This window comes from Gymnoscopelus microlampas (assembly GCF_963454915.1).
Source record: "Gymnoscopelus microlampas genome assembly, chromosome: 24".
NCBI lineage: Eukaryota > Metazoa > Chordata > Actinopteri > Myctophiformes > Myctophidae > Gymnoscopelus > Gymnoscopelus microlampas.
The window spans coordinates 35,025,801-35,047,242 of record NC_139961.1 but is presented as its reverse complement, the minus strand read 5'-3'; the positions used below and the strand labels follow the sequence as shown (position 1 = coordinate 35,047,242).

The following is a 21,442-nucleotide window of genomic DNA, read 5'->3' as shown; positions in this document are numbered from 1 at the left end:
GGAGTTGTGTATGCTTCCTTTGAGCTGAGGAATACCCAAAGGAATGAAGGATTTCAAACAGGCCGTCAAATAACTGCAGCTCTTCCCCAGAGGGCGGTCATTTCCAGACTCCTTTACCAGAAGATGTCAAAAACATCAAGTTAAGACCCAACGTCCAAACGTAACATGGCAGAAGCCAGAGCAACCAGACGCAGTCCCAACATCCCCTCTAAGAGGGCCAAAGTCATCCAGGACCAAGCGGTTCCTGTCACTGAACCAACGGCTCCGGTGTTCACCCGTAAACTCCGCAAGGCAGCGGTGGGCACCGGGTGTGACATCCGCCTGAGGGTGTCGGTGGCCGGCTGTCCGAAACCCTCGCTGGCCTGGTACCACAACGACGAGCCGGTACCTCCGTCCGAGGCCCAGGACTCGGGGGGCCTATGGATACGCGACTGTCACATGTGTGACGCCGGCCTCTATACCTGCGTGGCGACCAATGACATGGGAGAGGCGAGGACCAGCGCACTCCTGGCTATTATGGACCTCGGTGACGGTAAGCACATCTAACGAAGATTTGCACTTTTGATTAGGTGGATGGAGGAAACTGGAAAGAGTTGAATGGCAAGAACCAATAATGAATCCTTAAGACAAGTCTACAAGTACATTCAGATTCATTTTTAGGGTTCTTTTTGCGCTCAAGATGAAAGATGTTAACTGTCACAAACACAAAGACAGATTCATGGAGTGTATTCACTAGATTGTATAACAGGTGATTTTGTTTTCCCCATGTTATGCTAAGGTCCTAATAAGACAACTCATCACTTCACCAGTGGTGGAAAAAGTACAAAAATGTTGTACTTAAGTAAAAGTATCAATACTGTTACAAGTGAAATATAAAATAGCAGATCTACAAGCTCACAACGCGTGTATATAGGGCTGAAGTGGTTAATGTATGTTTTGTAATAATAATCAAAATCCACAAAGTGACTAGTAACTAAAGTTTTCAAATAATTATAGTGGAGTGAAATTATAATATTGGCCTCTGAGATGTAGTGGAGTAAAAGTAAAAGTACTGAAAATTGGAAATACTCCAGTAAAGTAAAAAATACCTCAAAATTGTACTTAAGTACAGCACTTGAGTAAATGTACTTAGTTACTTTACACCACTGCACTTCACCCACTGGATCGTTCAACCAACGAAACCTACTTCCACCATGGCCCGTTGTGTTTGGACACTAACCCACTCTTTTCCCTCATGTCTGGACACAGTTAAAATTAACTTGTACTGTAGATGTAAATAGAGAGACAGAAGTTAGGGATGGGGATGTGGCTGGCGTGAGTGAGCACTGTCGTCTGTCATTGCTTTCTATTAGCTCTGCACAGCTGAACCTTTCACCTCTCCAACCCCCGTAGTTATTTGTTGTTGTTGTGTGTGTCCGTTTGAAGAAGCTGTTTTGAGCAACACCTGGTAAGATCAGGGTGTCTGTTTTCCTGCGAGATATTAGTGTAACCACTGAAGCTTCCAACTTCTGGCTGCATAAATCTACACCAACTTCATTCAAGAATTTTTGATCAGAAAATAATTATGAATGGGCTACATGCATTCATAGACACAAAATGTTAGACGTGGAGTTCTTGGGCCAATTATACTCCAGTTTGCAGTCATAAGGTCAAGGGTTGGAAACGTTTTCAAATTTTTCTGAGTACACAGATACAGTTTGTTGTTGTTTGAACGTGGCATCCATTTTTGCTATAGGTGAGCAAACTTGTAAGCTGAAAAGTAAAAGGTAAAATCGAGTTAAAGGTAAAGTATGTGATATTTTTTGGTTAAAACAAAAAGGTTTTTTGTTAAAAGGTTAAAACACTATTTTCCGATAGTAATCATTGCTATTGTACTGTTTGTTCAGGAACAGGAGTCTCCCCAACTCTCCAGCTAACAGGTTGGTTGCAAAATGTCAGCCAATCAGGAGAGAGTACCCATTTATTATCAGCTTCATTTAGTGTTCCAGTTCCAATGTTGTCTGCTCATTTCTTTGTGTCATCACTTCCAATTTCACTTGTTTAATCTGTATCGTTTCTGAGTTCATGATTTTATCCTGATTGGATAAAATTGGTATCCCGACCTGAAAATGCATTTTCTGTTTAATAAAGAGCTGAGCCTGTAGAGACATGGAGACTCCTGTTACTGAACAAACACTCTATAGCAATGAGCAGCAATTCCCTCTTGTGTGTGTTCTAGATGTTTGGTCTCTCACTTGGGTTCAAATCCCAGGTAGGATATAAAAGTTGCAGCTTTAAAAGTTAAAGAGAAAGTAATGCAGTGATGCCTAATAAAAAGATATCCGGGGGTGTTACCTTGCTTCACCAGCACTGCAACGCCTCTAAAATTAGAAGGTTTAGGTGGGGTAGCTGTGCCCACGGCCAGGCTGATAGTTCTCTTGGTATCATTTGCATGGCAGACAGAGAGGCAGAGATGAATGATCCTTTAGAACAGTGCTTGTCAAAGTGGGGTCCGGGGACCCCCAGGGGTCCTTGAGGGCGTTTAAGGTAGGGATGTTCCCAGTGACTAATTCAGTGACAAATTCCACTGACCCCAGGGGTCCTTGAGGCGTGATTATTAATCCCACCAACGTTATAGGATAGACCCTCATTACCTGTGTCTGATTGGCTCCCTGGCAGGCATAGTTTTACTGAGGTTAGGGGGTTAAGGTTAGGTTTAGGCATTGTTGCAAAAACGAGAACTGTCAATCACAGCGACTACTGGCCAATCACAGCGGGCTTTGCTTAGAGCTGCGGTGGGATCCATAATAACGCGTCCTTGAGGGGGTAAATTGTTGATAGTTAGGAACCAAATGGACCCTTACAAGTCTGTAACTCTGAGAGTGTACAAATGGAACCAAAATGGATACGCAAAGGGTACATTCTCAGTTAAATGAACCTTGAGGATTTTACAGTGGGGGTCCCAGAGATAAAAAATCACACCCTGTGTGAAGGAAGCGGTGCCTTTGGGGCGGGGCTTAACTCATTTCAGTTCGTCCCTATTGGTGGTCTGAGTCCACTTACCAAATTGTTACTTGGTAGCATGCTGCGAACTTGAGTTATGGCTGTTTAAAGGCCAGCCAATGGGAAGGCCAGCCACATACCAAATTTGGACTTGGTGGCATGCTGCAAACTGGAATTATAGCTGTTTAAAATCCCGTGCTCATCCCGTGCTTAAACGGGCGGACGGACATAACATACGCTGGGGGTCCCTGGACCCCTCTTTGATAACTTCAGCAATTCATGCTCGTCCCTATTGGTGGTCTAAGTCCACATACCATAGTTGGACTTGGTGGCATGCTGCAAACTGGAGTTATAGCTGTTTAAAATCCCGTGCTCATCCCGTGCTTAAACGGGCGGACGGACATAACATACGCTGGGGGTCCCTGGACCCCTCTTTGATAACTTCAGCAATTCATGCTCGTCCCTATTGGTGGTCTAAGTCCACATACCATATTTGGACTTGGTGGCATGCTGCAAACTGGAGTTATAGCTGTTTAAAATCCCGTGCTCATCCCGTGCTTAAACGGGCGGATGGACATAACATACGCTGGGGGTCCCTGGACCCCTCTTTGATAAGCAGTGGCACGTGTGGCCAATGAGAGGAGAGATGGCATAGGCAATCTCCAAGTCCGTGTGTGTGTGTGTGTGTGTGTGTGTGTGTGTGTGTGTGTGTGTGTGCGTGTGTTTGTATGTGTTGCTTCTTTGCCGTGCTCATCCCGTGCTCATACGGACGGACGGACGGACGGACGGACGGACAAAGTCAAGTGTAGAGCGGTTGGCACCGCTAAAAAAAAAAAAAAAAAAGATTCTAGCAAATCGGGCTCCGTGGCCTAATGCATATCAAACTGGGGGTCCTTGAAATGAAAAGGTTTGAGAATCATTGCTTTCGAAATGCTGACTCAAAAGCCTCTATCTCCCAGGACTGTATGTCATCCACTGAATGTACGGCTGGCTACAGTATGAGGCTGCAGTCACTTTCATGAATCTATTCATCCCCCCCTTTTTATTAGCTTTCATTATGTCTTTGTTCTCCAAGGTTTTAAAAAAGACTCATTTTTTGTATTCATGAATTTTATTTGATGCTATGCTATTGCAAACCAAGCACGTTCTTTCCATTTCTTTTGATTACGTATTATCTCTCTCTCTAATTCCTCTTCCCCTCCCCATCCACCATTACTCCATCAACCCGTGTAACATCCCACTGCAGATGATGCTTAATAGCTTCCTTTCTTTCCAAGCTGTCACTAAATGCTGACTAACCAGCTGACTAATGACCGGCTTAAAAGCCTAAAACACACTTTTCAAAACTGAAACCGAGTCAGCTTTCTGAGGCAACTTCTCAACCCACCTTTCACTTATACCTCTGTCTTTTGCATGTTCTGAAATCCCACCAGCTATCTCCCAATGGTAAGGCCTAATCCTAACTAGGTGCTTTATCTCTAATACATTCCTCACATAACATCTCTCCTCTTCTGTTTCTCATCTTGTGTCGCCTGTACTTGCTGTGTGTCCCGGAAGTACCGATGGCACCCATCAACGTCTCCTTTTTGTATGTTGTTGTGACGTTTGCGTCTGCCCCAGCCTTATAGCACCTGACTGTACTACAGCGGCAGTCCCCCAAGCCCCTAAAACCCCAGCACCCCCCTGACAGTTCCAACTCTGACCTTTGGCTCAGTAATCGCCTGCCTAAGCAGCTATTATACCCAGCCTCCAGTCAGTAACGGCATTGAACCCTGTGTCTATGAATGTAGCCTCCAGTCAGTTAGTAATAACACTGAACCCAGTGTTTATGTTTTGAAAGGATTCTTTTTTGTACGATTTTGTAACCCATTTTTTCACCCAGTGCCAATGCCTAAGCTGTAATCCTGGATGCTACTCTCCCTCTGCCAGCCTGGGGAGAGCCCCGAACTGAACTCATGCTTCCTTCAATGCATGAGGAATGAGCAGGCCGCTTCATATCACCTGACAGGGGGAGTTTCCCCGGTTGGACGTTATTCCAACCTTTCCCCTCAATCAGGCGCTAGGGGGAGGCATTGAAAGGATTATTTTTGTCTGAATCCAAATGTGACACCGCTTATTGAATCTGAATCCTTTCAAATCCCTTATCTAATGTGTTGAGTAAATTGTTTGTGGACACAGAGTAAGGAAAAGTATATATCTGCTGCAGCTTGAAGTGAACTTAGTGACAATACTCTTTCAGCCTTGTAGAACTGCAGAAATAACTGACTTCAGCTTATTGAATCTGGATTCTTCGCCAACACTGAGCCTGTTCCAAAATGTACCCGGCTGCCGAACCCCCACTCAGATTTATCACTGTGGTTAGTGGCTATATTGATTTGGCAGATTTAGCAATTCCAGGTATAACAGAAGCAAAATAGTGTTATCATTATTTACAAATTAGATAATGAAATTTGTCTAGAGTAACAGCCACAATAATAACCACACCTGATCATTTTCGTCTCGCAAATCTGAGCTGGGGGTATTTTTTTTTCCACCGGACTCTGAGGCTACATCGACTGCATGATACATAAATACATCACCGGTTAGATTGGTCCGTGGCGTGATTCCACGTGACTTAGAGAAAGTTGAGCTGACATGTCACCAGCTCTCACACTCTGGTGTGACGTAAGCATGTTCCAGCTGTCATATCACTCACTCACTACCTCACCTTCTCCCCATCTCTGTCCTTCATCTATATATCTATCTGTCTGTCTGTCAGTCCATTGATTGATTGATTGATTGATTGAACGATCAATCTATTTGGTATATCTGCATATCTATTGGTCCTTCTGTCTTTCAATTGGTCTGTCCGTTTGTAGGTCAGTCTGTCGGTCTGTTGGTATGCCTGTGTGTCGGGTCAGTCTGTTTCTCCTGATGTTATCTTGTGGATTTATGAGTGTCATGTGTGACAGCCAGGGAACACTGTGGTACTGGCAGGTATTTGTCCCCCTTTTGCATCAATCTCTCTTTATTTCTCTTATTACACCCCCCCCCTCCTCTTTCTCTCTCTCTCTCTCTGTCTCTCTTTTATCCTTCTCCCCCACTGATTGAACTGTAAATATTTGTTAGGAATTCATATTTGCCAGACATGCATCTCTATTTCTTCTGTCTAACAAGGTTACAGGCACACCGGGCAGTAGAAACGGCAAGCAGATTTATCTTCTCCATGCTGTGTTTTCTTTTTTTTCTTCCTTGTGCTCTACGACCTTTGTCTCTCTCTCTCTCTCTCTCTCTCTCTCTCTCTCTCTCTCTCTCTCTCTCTCTCTCTCTCTCTCTCTCTCTCATCTCTCCCACGTCTCTCTCACATCTCTCTCTCCCCCTCTCTCTCTGTCTGTCTCTCTCTCTCCCTGTTTCTCCTTGTGGTTATTTCTGGCCGTGGTATGTGCTGGCTAGTGTTGAAGTCGTGTAGTGTGATGTGTAGATGCCGACAACCCACACTCTCCTGTTGCACACACAGGCAGACATCACTGGTAATTATAGCCACAGCGCGGTCAAGATGCTGCCGTGTCACACTCAATCACCATCACCATGATGAAAGAGAGATGGGTGTGTGTGTGTGTGTGTGTGTGTGTGTGTGTGTGTGTGTGTGTGTGTGTGTGTGTGTGTGTGTGTGTGTGTGTGTGTGTGTGTGTGTGTGTGTGTGAGAGACAGGCTGTGAGCCCGTACTGTACGAGAGAGAGAGAGAGAGAGAGAGAGAGAGAGAGAGAGAGAGAGAGAGTGTTTTCTTTTTAATGTAAGCACATTGTAAAGACCAGACGGGTCAGAAATAAGTGGCTAAACATGCAGCGCACGTCTCTTTAAGATATCAACCGGAGGAATCCGACCAATCGGCGGGCAGAGCGGTGCTGCGTCATTAGTCTAGACTCTCTCGTGTACGTCAGACGAGCGGGGTTCACATTAACATGCTGTCACACCCAGCACACAGTCATCCTTAAGATGGATCTATATCCAGTATGGACCACATCATCAATCACATGGAGTTTTGACATATTATTGTTGAGTTAAAAACACTGTTCATTCTGTCTGTGTGTGTGTGTGTGTGTGTGTGTGTGTGTGTGTGTGTGTGTGTGTGTGTGTGTGTGTGTGTGTGTGTGTGTGTGTGTGTGTGTGTGTGTGTGTGTGTGTGTGTGTGTGTGTGTGTGTGTGTGTGTGTGTGTGTGTCATAACTGTTGGGCAGAAACTTCATCTCCATATTTCGTCGCTATTTGACATCCTTTAACTGCTTAAGCCATATTTTATTTTGTTATGTAACTACTTGGACAATTTTCACCTACATAATGACACGCCCAAAATAGGGAGGACAGGTTGAACGTGATGTCACACCATACAGTACATTTGTCATTTTCTTTGACTCAAATAGCAGCCTGCCTGTATAGATTACAAGGATCCTGCTGCGTTGGTCCTATTTTAAATAAATACTGTATACTTGCTTGAACATGATACTAGTGCCCAATGCACATGGTTACTGGGAATATAGAACAGTGATTCTCAACCTTTAGAATTTTTAGGATATGTGTTAAGCCACTGACCCCCATACGGTATATATATATATATATATTATCTCAGGGATCCCACAAATACACTGTAAAGTCTTCAGTGTTTATTTAACCCTGAGAGTAGAAATTGAACCAAAGGACCCATAAGGGTCCGTTTGTGCCCTCTCAGAGTTTTGCAGGCCCGCATGGGTCCATTTCGACCACTGGTGGTTCCCAGAGCCCAGGTTAATATTAAAACATACCTAAGTATTCCTACATGAATATTGCAAGGTTCTGGAGGCACTTCATTACAGTCGAGACATGTAATAAACTGACGAACACAGAATAGCACAGACACCTCTTCAGGACTTAAAGCCATAGCATGGTCAGCATTTGATAGCCTTACACTCCAAATTTAGTATATATCAGCCATAGTGGGCTATAAGCACGTTCACATTTAGACTACCAAGGACATGCCCCTCGCTCTAAATATTGAAGTCCTACATTTTCAACTTTATTTTTAACCCATCAGTGAGGTTGCCGTGTTGCTTTCAACCTCAGTCCTCAAGGATGTATGTGTGCAAGCATGTATGTAAGAGACCAGTGACTCTCAAAAGGTTTTAATTTCAAGGACCCCCATAACTCTGAGAGTGTACAATAATGAAACATTCGGTTCCGAGTTACAGACCTGTAATGCTGCGCTCACACTGACATATACAAAGCTACAGTCAACCATTCATTTTCAATCGAAGCCAGCGTCATGAAAATACAAAGATACATCAGACGTTTGTAGCTGCTACAAAAGCTACAACAGCTACAAAGCTACAAAAAAAGTTGAGCTGGTTTCAACTTCAGCTACAAAGCTACAAATATGCTGTGTAGCTTTGTTTATTTGTATCTTTTGTATCTGGGTCCATTTGGACCCTCCTCAAGGAACCCTGAGGGTCCCTGGACCGCACTTTGAGAACCAGTGAAATGGAGTAGTCAGACTTCAGCCAATGTCTCGATCACAGTATACCGTCTGTCAACTTCGAAAATATCACATTCATTAATAGTCTTCACAATCTCTTCCTTTTTAAAAACATAGTTGGAAATTGACAGTCAAATATTGATTCATTTTGGCCATAACTTTCTTTGGGTGTAACATATTACATAAGTAATGCATTATGTAATCAAATTACTTTCAGAAGTAACACATTATAATATAACACATTCACCAATTGGGTTATATTATTACAGTTACTCTGTCAAGTAACTCTATACTCATTTACTCTGCATCTAAATTCACCCACACACAATAATGCACTTCATCTACCATTCAATATGTATTAGATTTTTTTAAATGTGTATACTCTGCACCAATAGAGGGTGCTGCCGCTTCTGAGTTGCTTGTGTTTCATCATGACATAAAAATTTAGGCTGCTAAAATATGATTATATAATTATAATTTGAATACCAATCACATCATTGTGGCATTCTCCTCCATTCCAATTAGTCCCTCTTCCATTTAATTTAATGTCTTGTCCTTTGTGCTTCATTCAAGGGGGTTTGGTGAAAGTATCACAATCCACTACTTCGCACAGAAAGTAATTGCAACATAATCTATTACATTTTGAAAGTAACAACCATATCTGGCCATAGCAGCTAAGTTTTGAATACTAACTAACATTCAGCTGGTTAAATTATGCAAGTGGCAAGAAGAGAAAAATGTCCAATGTCCCTCCTATCTGTGTTTGTGTTGTACAAGGCAAGAACCAGGAAACCAAAGCACTAAAGCAGAGTGTCTCAAACAGGACAGCAAAGGTCATTCAGTCATTCAGTATGTGTGTAGAGGTGTCAGCGTGTCTGTGAGTGAGTGAGTGAGTGAGTGAGTGAGTGGTGGAAAAAGTACTCACATTTCTTACTAAGTAAAAGTATCAATACTGCAATACAGAAATACTCTGTTACAAGTAAAAGTCCGTAATTCAAAATGTAGTTGAGTAAAAGTACAAAAGTATTGGCATCAAAATGTAGTTAAAGTACCAAAGTAAAAGTGCTCATTATGCAGAATGTCCCATTACCCAGTTTTCAAATGTATAAAATCTTTTGAAAATAGCAGATCTACAAGCTATTTTCAAATGGCCGAAATGTAGGGCTGAAGTGGTTAATGTATGTTTTATGATAATAATCAAAATCTACAAAGTATAGTAACTAAAGTTTTCAAATGATTGTAGTGGAGTAAAAGTACAATATTTGCCTTTGAGATGTAGTCGAGTAGAAGTAAAAGTATTGGAAATTGGAAATACTCAAGTAAAGTACAAATACCTAAAAATTGTACTGAAGTACAGTACTTGAGTACATAGTACTTAGTTACTTTACACCACTGTAAGTGAGATGTGTGCAAGCATGCTTGTACAGGGCTGCACTGCACATTGGCGTGCAACAGTGTGTATGTGCGTTTGTGTTACTAATATCCATCTCTGACTGGGGGCCCCTCTGTTTGGGGGCCGGGGGGGTACAGCTATGAAGTACAGTGAAACAAGAGGGACCGGATAGGTGGGGGGACGGTAGACACAGGGGGGTTGCACCACTCAAAATAGATCACTGGGCTTGGTAGTCAAAAGTTACAGTGGACAGGGGGGAGAGAGGAAGAGGGAGAGATGGCAAGAAACAGAAACATGGGTTGAGGAAGGTCGGGGTGGAGGTCTGGGAAGCCATCTGTGAGTGTACAGCCATGCCTGGACAACAAGCCTCAAACCGGGGGAATTAACTAGGCGTTAAGTTGTAGCCATGCTGGGGAAAACCCTGGAAGGATACGTTTCCATTTGAGAGATCTTATTGCAGTTTGGGTTCTCTCCTCTCCTTGAGGAGAGAACTTTATTCTTTGAAGGGAGTTCGAACGTGGAACAATTTCGGGGGGAAAACCTCTGCCGTTGATAAGAAGTATAGCCATCTCATCCCAAGGCAAACATGATAAGGAAGGAACTACTGGATGCGCGCAAGGCTTTGAGGAGTGTCAGAGACGGGGGTAATGGACCGAAAAGAAAGAAGCTTAGAGGTGAGTGTGATATGCTACGCTCACACCTAGATAACACGACCAAGATTTGTTTTCTTTGAAGAGATTACCTGATGCAGGTGGACATGAGAGGTTAAGGTGCCACGGTCATGTTGTTGTTGGAAAACCTCCGCAAAGGCACAGTACCGTCAACCGAGGGACGCATTTAAAGTGCACACTTTGCATTGTGGTCGCACTCTTTGTGGTTATGAGTGCGTTACATTTCGGTGCGCAGATGCCCAATCTGTGCACTTACACCATCACCTGTCCTGTTGATGGGGGAATGTCAAACACGTCCAATTTTAGATTTTACTTCCAGGAAAACCTTGTAGCTGATGACATCACTGGCCCATCCTTCTTCCTCTGATGCAAGCCTGGGAGCAGGAAATGCAAACAGGTGTCTGAGGCAAATACCGTACTAATGAGCAGGCTGGTCATGGAATTTCCCCCTGAACATAATGCCTGAATACCAGTGAAAATAGCAGATCATGTGTTTTTGGTGAAGGGGTTTGGTGTAGAGGGAAAAAAGGAGTGGGCCAAGTACAGACCCCTGGGGGACGCTGGTTAAAGTAGCAGTAAACAGTATTCAGTTCTGAAACTGAGGAAGTTTCATTTATTCACTATAATATGACAATACACCAGAAAGTCCCTGACTTTAGTTAGCTAGGCCAATTTGAAAATACTTTTCATTTCTCTCTTACAGTAGCATACGCATATAGTCACAGTTGGTCCCCTGTCCTTCCTACGTCAATGCCGACCGCCTGACCCTGACACGTTCAACAGCTGTAAAATCATACCTTTGATGAATAATTGGTTCATAAGAAATCGCATTCCGCCTTCAAATATTTCTTATCAGGCTGCCCCGCCTGTCGGGTGTGTGTGAGTTACTTAGGTCTGGCATACAAGGGCAGAGGTAGCCTTTAGATGTTTGATTATCTGTCATTCCCTGAATATTGTGGTTAAGCCGAAGCTAAAGTCCAATTAATTAGATTCCATAACTTTGCGAGGCATTGGGGTTCTGAGGCGCTGCGCGAGGCTCTCTGGCATCGCTCCGATAGTGTTTAGCCTGGCAGAGGGTTGTGTTTGTGTTCCGCCCCATTGGCATACAGTCATTCACTGGGACCCTCGGGGGATTTGGTGCGGATTAGGTGATAGGATCAGATTGCAGTTTGACCGTCAACGCTGCCCACTGCCAGCCATGAGGGATTTCCAACCCCTCCTCTAACCCCAGCATGTGAACTGTGAGTCGGCATACCACTTTTCAAATTAGTCTAAAGGGTCTTTCAATGACGCTCGGAGGAGTGAATGTGGGTTAAAAGAAGAACCATTCTGTTTTTACAGCATCGTAACGAAGAATACTCCACGCAGTACGATGTAGAGCAGTTTTATTGCTTGAAACAGCCGTAAACTGGCGTTTGCTTATCCTCTGGCAGGTTGTCGCAAAGTGCAAACATTCTAATTAATAGAGGATTATTATATTGTAAAAACGCATTGGGGATCACCATACCCACCACAATGGATATAGTAGTACCACAATGGATATAGTATTGAAACCAGCAGCACCATCCCAGAACACAATGGATATTGTTATTGAAACCAGCACTGTCCACGGACACAATGCAATATTACAGTTGAACTTTTCCATCCAGACACAAGCAAGCTCACAGCTTTGTTTGTTACCTTACATTAAGTGGGTTTTAATGTAAATAGTGATGCATTTTATTTTACTTTTTTTTAAATTTTACATTATTTTTATATATACTGTAACTCGATTTCTACGATTTCCACGTAGCAAAGTAGACTGAAGTAGATGCAGTGGGAAATTTGAGGATATAAGTGTGAGAGCAATCTGAGCGTGTCCTCTGGCGGCTTGCATTTAAAAAAGAATAAGCAGAGTAATCAGTTTTATTCTTCTGACATCAATCACTTTGCAAACCAAAAGGCCACGGAGCGTTCTAAAACCAGATGAGAAAGATGCGACTCGGCCTGCAACTTAAAGCGGCAGCTGCATTGTGATTGAGATGCGTGTAGCGCCAGGCACCGCTTTCTGTTAAGGCACCGTTTTCTGTCTATGCCAGCCCATGCTGCTGATAAAGCTGTATGCCCGTGGTCATCCATCTGGGCTAGCTCGGCAGAAAGAGGGCCTCCTTGTCACAAAATCAATAGGTTTCCGTGAAGTCTGCTCGGTTTCTCCGTTGTTTTAAGCTAATTAAAAGTGTGACACTTTGGAAATTGGGCCGGTCCAAATGGGCACATGGAGGTCTGTTAAATCCCCATTCTTCGTCCGTAATTTCTGCCTCTCGTCCATTAAGTGGGCTGTTTGTCAGCTGAAAGCATGGAAGCCAGACTAATATGGCCTTTTGTCTTGTTTGGGTGGGGACAACATAATGTAGACCTTTTAAACTTGACACACAACAAGACATTTTTGTGGTCCGTATTGCTATAGGTTTCTCAAAGTGGGGTCCGAGGGCCGCCCAGAGGTTTAACCACTTTAACTCTACTTTATACGTAGCCTATTTGAAAAAAGACGATCTACAAGCCCATTGCCATTATAGTGGCTGAGGTAATTGACACTCACTATTTACAGTGCTGTAGCTAAACACACTGTAATGTAGACAGTCCTGTGGCAATAAGAGACACAAATGAGTCTTCTTGCGAGTTTAAAACTCAATGTGTTGGTGGCTTTTGTCCAAGTTTGTGTCCTGGTTTTGGCCAGCGTTCTTGCATTCTTGTATTCTGATGTCTCACAGCTACAGGCCACTATAACTGTGTGGGTAGAGCGATGCCATCTGGAAATCGGAAGGTCACCTGTTTGACCATCGAAGTGTCCCTGAGCAAGACACTTTTAACCCCTAACAGCCCCCGCTTCACCTTCGTGCGCTCATGTTGATCTGATCAGCCATCTGCTGGGCGAATACAGAATAGTAACCCCCCCACCAGTAAATTCTCCCACCCTCATAGTTCCATCATAGCATGTTTGACTTTCACTTATAATCAAATCAAATTAGTCTTGATCTCATGGCTTAATGGAAAGTATGTTAACATCAAGTGATTGGACAGTTATTCTCAGCTGGTATAATTCCTGATTATTGTTATTTGTATTTATTATTCTATTCGTTTACACTGTTGATGTAAGTAAGGATACAACATTTTCATTTGCCTGCAATTTTGCTCCCTCCTGTATCATTGTGCATCTGACAATAAATCACCTTGAAGAAGTTCTTCACTGTGCCATCTTGGCTCTGGTTCCTATAATCACTAATACCTGGCTCTTTTGCCCAGTAAGACATGATTAAAAATTCTAAATCTAGGCCTCTTCTTAATGGCAGGCGCTCCCATGTCTTGTCCTAGTGCTTATCTCTTTTATGAACGGGCCAGGAATATTGCCAGGACATTATGGCTCGGACCATTGTGCCTAATGTAATTAGAGTGTGCTCGTGTAATGCTCACAAGTTCATTGTACATCCCTTTGGATGGGAGCTTCAGGTAAATGCCCTGAAAGTGAACGTGTGTGTCAGTACATGAAACATCTCACAGGGGGTTATTTTCCTAGTCCTCAGGTTTTTTTACTCAAGTAAAAGGAGCAGTATACAGTAACCTGTATTGAAAATGCTATTAAGTGAAAGCATTGGCAACAAAATATACTTACAGTACCAAAGAAAAAGTACAACGACACAATGCGATGTGTTGTGAACTTTGGTTATTTCCCAATAGCCAAAGTATAAAATTGGGCATAGAGGGATATTTCACTTTCAAACATGTTTGGGGTCATTTTATCGTCTACTAAGGCTTACGTGAACGCCCCGGCTTTTAAGTTGCTTGATTCAGTCTTAAGATATTTGTTATTCATTTTATCAGACACGCCCCTTCCTATACAAACCCATAACTTCAAACTGATAAAATAAATATCAAATATCTAAATACTGAATCAAGCAACTTAAAAACTTTCTGGGGTAGAGCCTGAGTAGACCATAAAATGAGCCCAAACATGTTTGAAAGTGAAATATCCCTTTAAGTGGTTAACGAACATTTTGTAATAATAATCTGAATCTGCAAAGTAACTAGTATCTACATTTTTCAAATAATTGTTCTGGAGTAAAAAGTTAGTTGCCTCTGAGATGGAGTAGAAGTATAAAATATTGAACAATGGAAACATGCAAGTAAAGTAAGAGAAAAGCACCTACATTTTTGAGCTTGAGTAAATGTACTTTGTTTATTTCCACCACTGCTTAGTGGTGTGTGAAACGTACACTTGGCCCCCTCATCGGACATGTGAGTGTGTGACTGTCATGGAAGCCTTTGTTATGCTGGGATTGTTGATCCCCGTGCAGTGATATGGTCAGTGGTTGAAGAAGTACTGCATTTATTTTTACTTAAGGAAAAGTATCAATACCACAATGTAGAAATACTACTGTTACAAGAAAAAAGTCTGGTGTTCAAAATGTACTTGCGTAAGAGTACAAAAGTATTGGCATCAAAATATACTTAAAGTACCAAAAGTAAAAGTACTCAGTACGTATGTCCCATTTCACAAGTTCGTCATGTATCAAAATCTTTTGAAAATGGCAGATCTACAAGCTCACAACGCGTCGTGTTGTGATCTTGTAGATCTGCAATTTTCAAATAGCCAAAGTATAGGGTTGAAGTGGTTAGTAACTAAAGTTTTCAAATAATTGTAGCGGAGTAAAACTTACAATATTTGTCTCTGAGACGTAGTGGAGTAGAAGTAAAAGTACTTGACTAAGTACATGTGAGTACATGTACTTAGTTACTTTACACAGCTGGAAATGGTACTTATAGGGGTGGGGTGTATCCTGTATCACGCATAAAGCATTGGTATTGATTACTGCCCTCTCTGCTGGACCGAATCCCTCTCAGAGGAGAAGACGGATGGGGGGAGGGACGCCCGCGTGGACAGGGAGACGTGTGTGACAATAAGAAAACACGTATACTACTGGTGATACAGTAGAATGTGCATTAGGGGTCATTTTTCTTGCTCGCCGTGCTTCTCGTGCGCCGAAAATTGCAGATCTACAAGCTCACAGCGTGTCGCAGTGTGATGTGGTGTCAGCTTGTAGATCTGTGTTCAGCGCAAGACACAGCAAGTACAGTATCAATAAGGCATTTAATACATACACCTATATTATATTTATATTTATGAAGAGTTTATTCATTGCATTGATCCAGTCAGTCCAAGTACAGATGGCCAGTTTAGACATTCATTTTTATTCTTTTATCTTTATTATAATTGTCGTATCTTTCTACTCTTACCTGTGTCTGTCCTGTTTTTAAAGCTTGGTACGGCGCTGCTATGATACCTGAATTTCCGTCCGTCCATCCGTCCGTCTGTCTTCAATTAACAGCCTTTGCATACACTGTATAAAGAGAGTAGAAATGGACCAGCCGTGGATAGGAGGAGCCCCAACCCAACCCAAATCCAAATGAGTTTAATTGAGCTTGAATTTTCCTTGCAGCATGATCACTTTAAACCGTGCTAGTATCCATCTATATGTCTACACATCATCATTGGAGTTCAGTTGAAATGGAAAACACTAAACATGCCAATTTCACTGGGCAGCTACCTGTCACTGATTTATAACAGCAATGGGTCTCACGCATTGATCCACGTGCATTCCTGGGCCGCCGACCGTATGTCTCAATTAACGGCGTTAAAAAGCACATCATTGTTGAGCAGAGTGAGATTCTGGAATGTTCAGACGTTTATTTTTAGACCCAGTTGATGAAAGAGGTGGGCGGGGTGGGGGCTGGGGGGCACAGATGTGTCTGATCAATTAAAGTGTGCGTGTGTGTGTGTGTGTGTGTGTGTGTGTCTCAAACTGTGTCTGCGTCAGTGCACCAGTCGCTCTGTCTCTGAGAGAGCTATTTGTGTTTGAATGAGTGCATGCCCGATTGTGTGATTCTTTGTCATCAGTGCGGGGTATCTTTGTGTGCATGTGCATCACGTCCGTGCACACGCTTGACAAGAAACATGTAAGGGGGGAGGGGGGGGGTTAAAGCGAAGTGACAGAAGGGATAGTTGCACATTCTGCTCATGTCTCTGCAAACAGAACAGGCTTTCTTTGAGGGATTATGTTTTATTGGCTGACCTAGATTTTATTCCCACCCCCGATGAAATAAAATGACTGAAGCGAGACACACATATTCAATGTCAAATTTCTCATATTCCTACCTAGCGGAGCTCTGATATAGTAGTGTTGTTGTGTTCCATGGCAAGGTATAGTGAAAGATATGCACATTGAGATGACTTTTATGTTTTTGAAGTTTTTGAATCATCTGTGTTTGTGAAGTTAGCCCGCCGTCCATTCGTCTTTGGTGTTCAGTCACCAAAAAAGTTGTCACACATACATCTTCATCTTGCTCATGTTTATTCACTGGTGCACGTGGATTGGCAGTGCTATTATGCAAAGAGGAGGAGGAAGGGGGGGGGGTGTTTAGTTCACCGGAGCAAACAGCCCCCGGCAGCTTTACAGTATGCTTTGCATCACATCCAGATCCAGCCCTGGCTGCACAGTACAGTGGTTCAGGCTGGCAGACATGGAATATGGATGTTTTATTGATGGCTGGTGGTGTTTGTGAGCCGCTGTGTACCGGGGGCTGTGTTCGCCTACTACACTGCCTCTCATGGACCTGCCCCCCGTCCAGGAGGGGAGGGGAGGTAATAGGGAAGTGAGAGAGAGAGAGAGAGAGAGAAAGAGAGAGAAACAAAGGAAGAGGGAGAGAGGAAGATGGAGCTCGTGCATTGAGGTTCTTTTCTTTATTTTTGTTTTATTTTAAGTAGGCGTGAACAGGAGGAGGGCTGAGCTTATCCATGTTTCTGAGGTAAATAGAACCGACTAAATCTCTAGTTCTCTCTTTATCTTGCTCTGCATCACATCTGCTTCCCCCCACACTTTCTTCCGTTCCTCTCCATCTTAGCCACTTTCATTGGCTCTCCTTTTGTCTTCTTTTCTCTCTGCCCTCCCTCCCTCCCTTTCTCAATCTATCTCTCCCTCCCTCTCTCTCTCTCTCCCTCTCTCTATCCTGATTGCCGGCTGCCTCTCATCTCTCATACACACACTGCAGCTGCTCAGAGAAGGACAGAAAACACTCAATGGGACACAACATTTTCCCTTTGGTTTTGGTCACCCCCACCCACCCCACCCCCATTCTGCCCTCCGTTGCCTCCCCCTCTTCTTCCTCCTCCTCCTCCCCCTTTGTGATCCCATCACCGCATCAAACCCTTTGCTCCGCCGACAAAGCTGTCATAACTGGCCTCTCATGGTCTGAGAGCGCTCTCAGCTGAGGCAGGGAGGGTGGAGGGGCGGAGGGGTGGGGGGGGGGGGGGTAGTACCAAACCGACAGAGAGAGTCACCTCACTCTCTCTCAGCTGCTACGTCACACAGACGCTGTTCACACACACACACACACACACACACACACACACACACACACACACACACACACACACACACACACACACACACACACACACACACACACACACACACACACACACACACACACACACAACCTGGCTTTCACTTACAGTAATTTGCATCCTCTTTGGATCTCTCCTGGGCTCTCTTCTCTCTCTCGCTCTCGCTCTCTCTCTCTCTCTCTCTCTCTCTCTCTCTCTCTCTCTCTCTCTCTCGCTGCCAGACTGGAGGATAAATACACCCACTCACACTCACACAGCTGAATCCCATTTTGACTGAGGATTTTGATGCCACACCCGGGGCTTTTCGGACAGGGTTCGGAAGTGATGTCTTTGTGAGTTTTCGTGCCACAGGTACGACACTGCTTACAGTTATGAAGAAAATCTGGTCAAAGAAGCGTTTTCAGGTGAGTTGGTTTCTTTCATGAGGTGGAATAACTAGTTTAACTAACAGGATTTCTAAGCGCAATCATGACCAGAATTGTTGGCTTTGATGGTATGTTTTTGGATAGTATAGATGGACAGTTGCAGTGAGATGTCATGCCACACCCTTTCACTTGTAAATTACAATGGTACTGAAGAAAAGCTTTCGGGTTCTCTTTAAGGGGAACATTTTCGTTTAAACCCTGGAACAGTAATATCGCGTGCAACCTACAGTAGATTTAAAATGTCTCTTCCAGCGGATAAAGAGAGGGTCTTGATACAACTCTCCTGAATACACCTGTGAATGTAGTTGTGTAGTTTACACAATGAGCTAGCCTCTTATGCTGCTATACCGTTCTGTTCCTAAATATTCAATGACACAAAGGGTAGTGTTTGGGGCACAGAAATAATATTCACATGTAACTCTGTTGTGTTGTTGCCTGGTGGCTACTCAGTGAAATCCTCAGTGTTAATTTAACTCCAAAGAGTGTACAAATGGAACCTAATGGACACGACCCATTTGTACTCTCTTCAAAAGTTCAAAGTTGAACGAACTTTACTGTGGATTTTACTGTGTATATTTTGAAATTTGAAAATTCTAGACTTGGTACAGTACAAGCTTTATAATTTAACACAAAGTTGCATGTTAAAAATATGAAATACATTCAAAATTCTGTCGCTGTATGCAGTACTTTTTAAGGGCATGTTTGCAGCGGCAAGCAAACAAGGTATTTGAGTCCGTCTGGGTCGTTATGAAGTGTCTCTCCTGAAATATGTATGTACAGTATGTCGTCAGGTCTGTGGTGGCAGCTACTTCGTAGTATAGGTGACATACATCCTGAGCGGATGAATCTGTGTCAGTGGGCTACAGCCTATTGAGACATCAGAAATGGGGCATCGACCCAGTTTCTAGAAACGCACAGTAATGCTCGTCTTTTATGATCAATTCACAGAGGATTTCAGAACCAACGTCAAATCTCCTTAGACATTTACTCGATTCAAATAATGCCGTGTGAATTCATTTCTAAATGCTTGCCAAAATAGCCTTCTGAAAGAGATGTTCTATATGTGAGCTAGAGTGAAGTGATATGATTGCCTCGAGGCCACAACAGTGGGACAATTGACGCTTCTACTGGATTTTGTCACTAGCCACCAGGCAACTCTTGATCCAATTGACGCACAGTACAAAAGAAAAAAAATCCTTATATCCAGAGGGAAGGACATGTTGGAGAAAATCTATTGAATGTGAGTCATTTCACTATGGACTCCATGGTAACTTTTCTGTCCAATCTCTGCAATGACTCATTCTGTGGACCTCTCCTATAACTTTTGTGAGATTGTTCAGTTTGAAACTACTGCTTCAGTCACTGGGTCAACTTCTGGCATTCGAGCATAAGAGTTCTGCACATTTAAGCTCTGTTTTCTTTCATAACAAGGACTGTGTCCAGTAGAGTAGCAATTCATTAGTTCATATGCTGGGTACCTTGAAGAGGTACCCAGCATTTGAACTGATTAATTGCTACTCTGCTCCTACTAAAATAACTGGCAGCATCATGGAAGAGCTCAAATATAATTTGTTCTCCATCATAAACTATGAATAAAGCGTCAGTAACATTTTAGAGGGTTATTTCCCAGTGCAGAAACATACCTGCGGCCAATAATAGTGATGACGGCTGCCTAAATACCGGTTCAAGTCTCGCTCAGTGAAAGCTATTGTTACGGTTCATAACTTTTTCAGTGCCGGAGTGTAAATATTACTTTGGAGTAAAAAAAGCCATTATGAGCCAGTGGGTTTTCACATTGAGGCTTGGGCTGCGTTCTCGTTTGAATAATACATTGTATCCTGTATCTTGTTTCAGAGAACTGGGCATACCACACGGACGTTTGGCCGATTTACCCATGGTGTGTTGTCAGGATGAGCTACTTTACACGTCTATTCTATTCTATTCTACTTTGTTATGTCAAGTCAGTGTAACCGTTTGCCTAGCAATGTGCTCTGTCATTGTCAATTTTGTATTTGCGTAAATTGCCGTCCCAAGCAGTGTCTCATGCTTCTATCATATACATAATGTTTTAGCCCCCAGCAGCATGCTCTAGACTGCATTACTTTATCCTTCTAAAAAGCCATTTATTTCGCCTTAAAATTGTACAGTATATTGCTAGTGTATTTGATGCATTTTTAATGGTTGCTGACAAATGTTACCAAATGGACCCTTAGAGGTCTGTAACTCGGAGAGTGTGCATTCCATACACTCTCCGAGTTAAATTAACACTCTGCACGGTGTGCAGATTGTTTCTTATCGTACATCCACCCCCACAAAGCAATTTCTCTGTAATCATATTGTTGCATCCCTGCATAACATCACTGAGTGAATAATTTCTGGCCTCTCTGGTTTATGGTTTTTGGCGTCCCGGCCAAACCAGAAGCTTGCATAAGACTCCAAATCATATTTCCTTGGAGCAGCAAGCCTAATTCAACTATATACTGTATACATCGCACTGAGACGTTTTGAAATATTGCCTCTCGTAATTACATTGCTGAGTCGATTGCCTTGGCCTGCTGTGCAAAGCTGTTTGCCATTTGATACGGGCGGGTGGATCTACAGCACGTAACCGCACACACTCACACACTTACGCACCACTGTAATTCTTCATACATACACAGGCTTTCTTTTCATTACGCAAATTTCCTTCAGCAATTACCGTAAAGAGAAGGCTGACTTGACTAGTAGGCGCGATGAGGCACAACCTGTTTTTGTGGTGTAGGATCACCCTCCTCCCCAAGCTCTCTAACCGGTAAACATATCTGTCAGCCACCCGGCAGTTTGGCTGCTGATTTTTTAGACTCTAATGGGTACGAAGAGGATTGGTCGTGTGGGTGAGAGAGATGCTGGTTTCCATAGTAACGGTGCTCTCCCGTCTGCCCTCTCTTGCTGCCACTACGGAAGCGAAGTTTTCCGCTCCTGCCGAAAGCAAAGCTATGGTAAACGTTGCCTGCTTGTCTTCAAACCCCCCACCCCCCCCCTCCCCTTCATCCCCCACCCCTTCATCTTC

At 43.2% G+C, this 21,442-nt stretch overlaps 1 protein-coding gene across 1 annotated transcript in view; it reads left to right on the top strand.

The window, feature by feature from the left end:
- spega (striated muscle enriched protein kinase a) overlaps positions 1 to 21,442 on the top strand; it is a 77,044-nt gene that overhangs the window by 1,151 nt on the left and 54,451 nt on the right. The window contains exon 3 of the mRNA XM_084050647.1: positions 1 to 532. This exon is cut by the window's left edge and continues 22 nt beyond it. Within this exon, the coding sequence (XP_083906773.1) occupies positions 166 to 532 (367 nt within the window). The 5' untranslated portion in view covers positions 1 to 165. The remainder of the gene's footprint in view (positions 533 to 21,442) is intronic.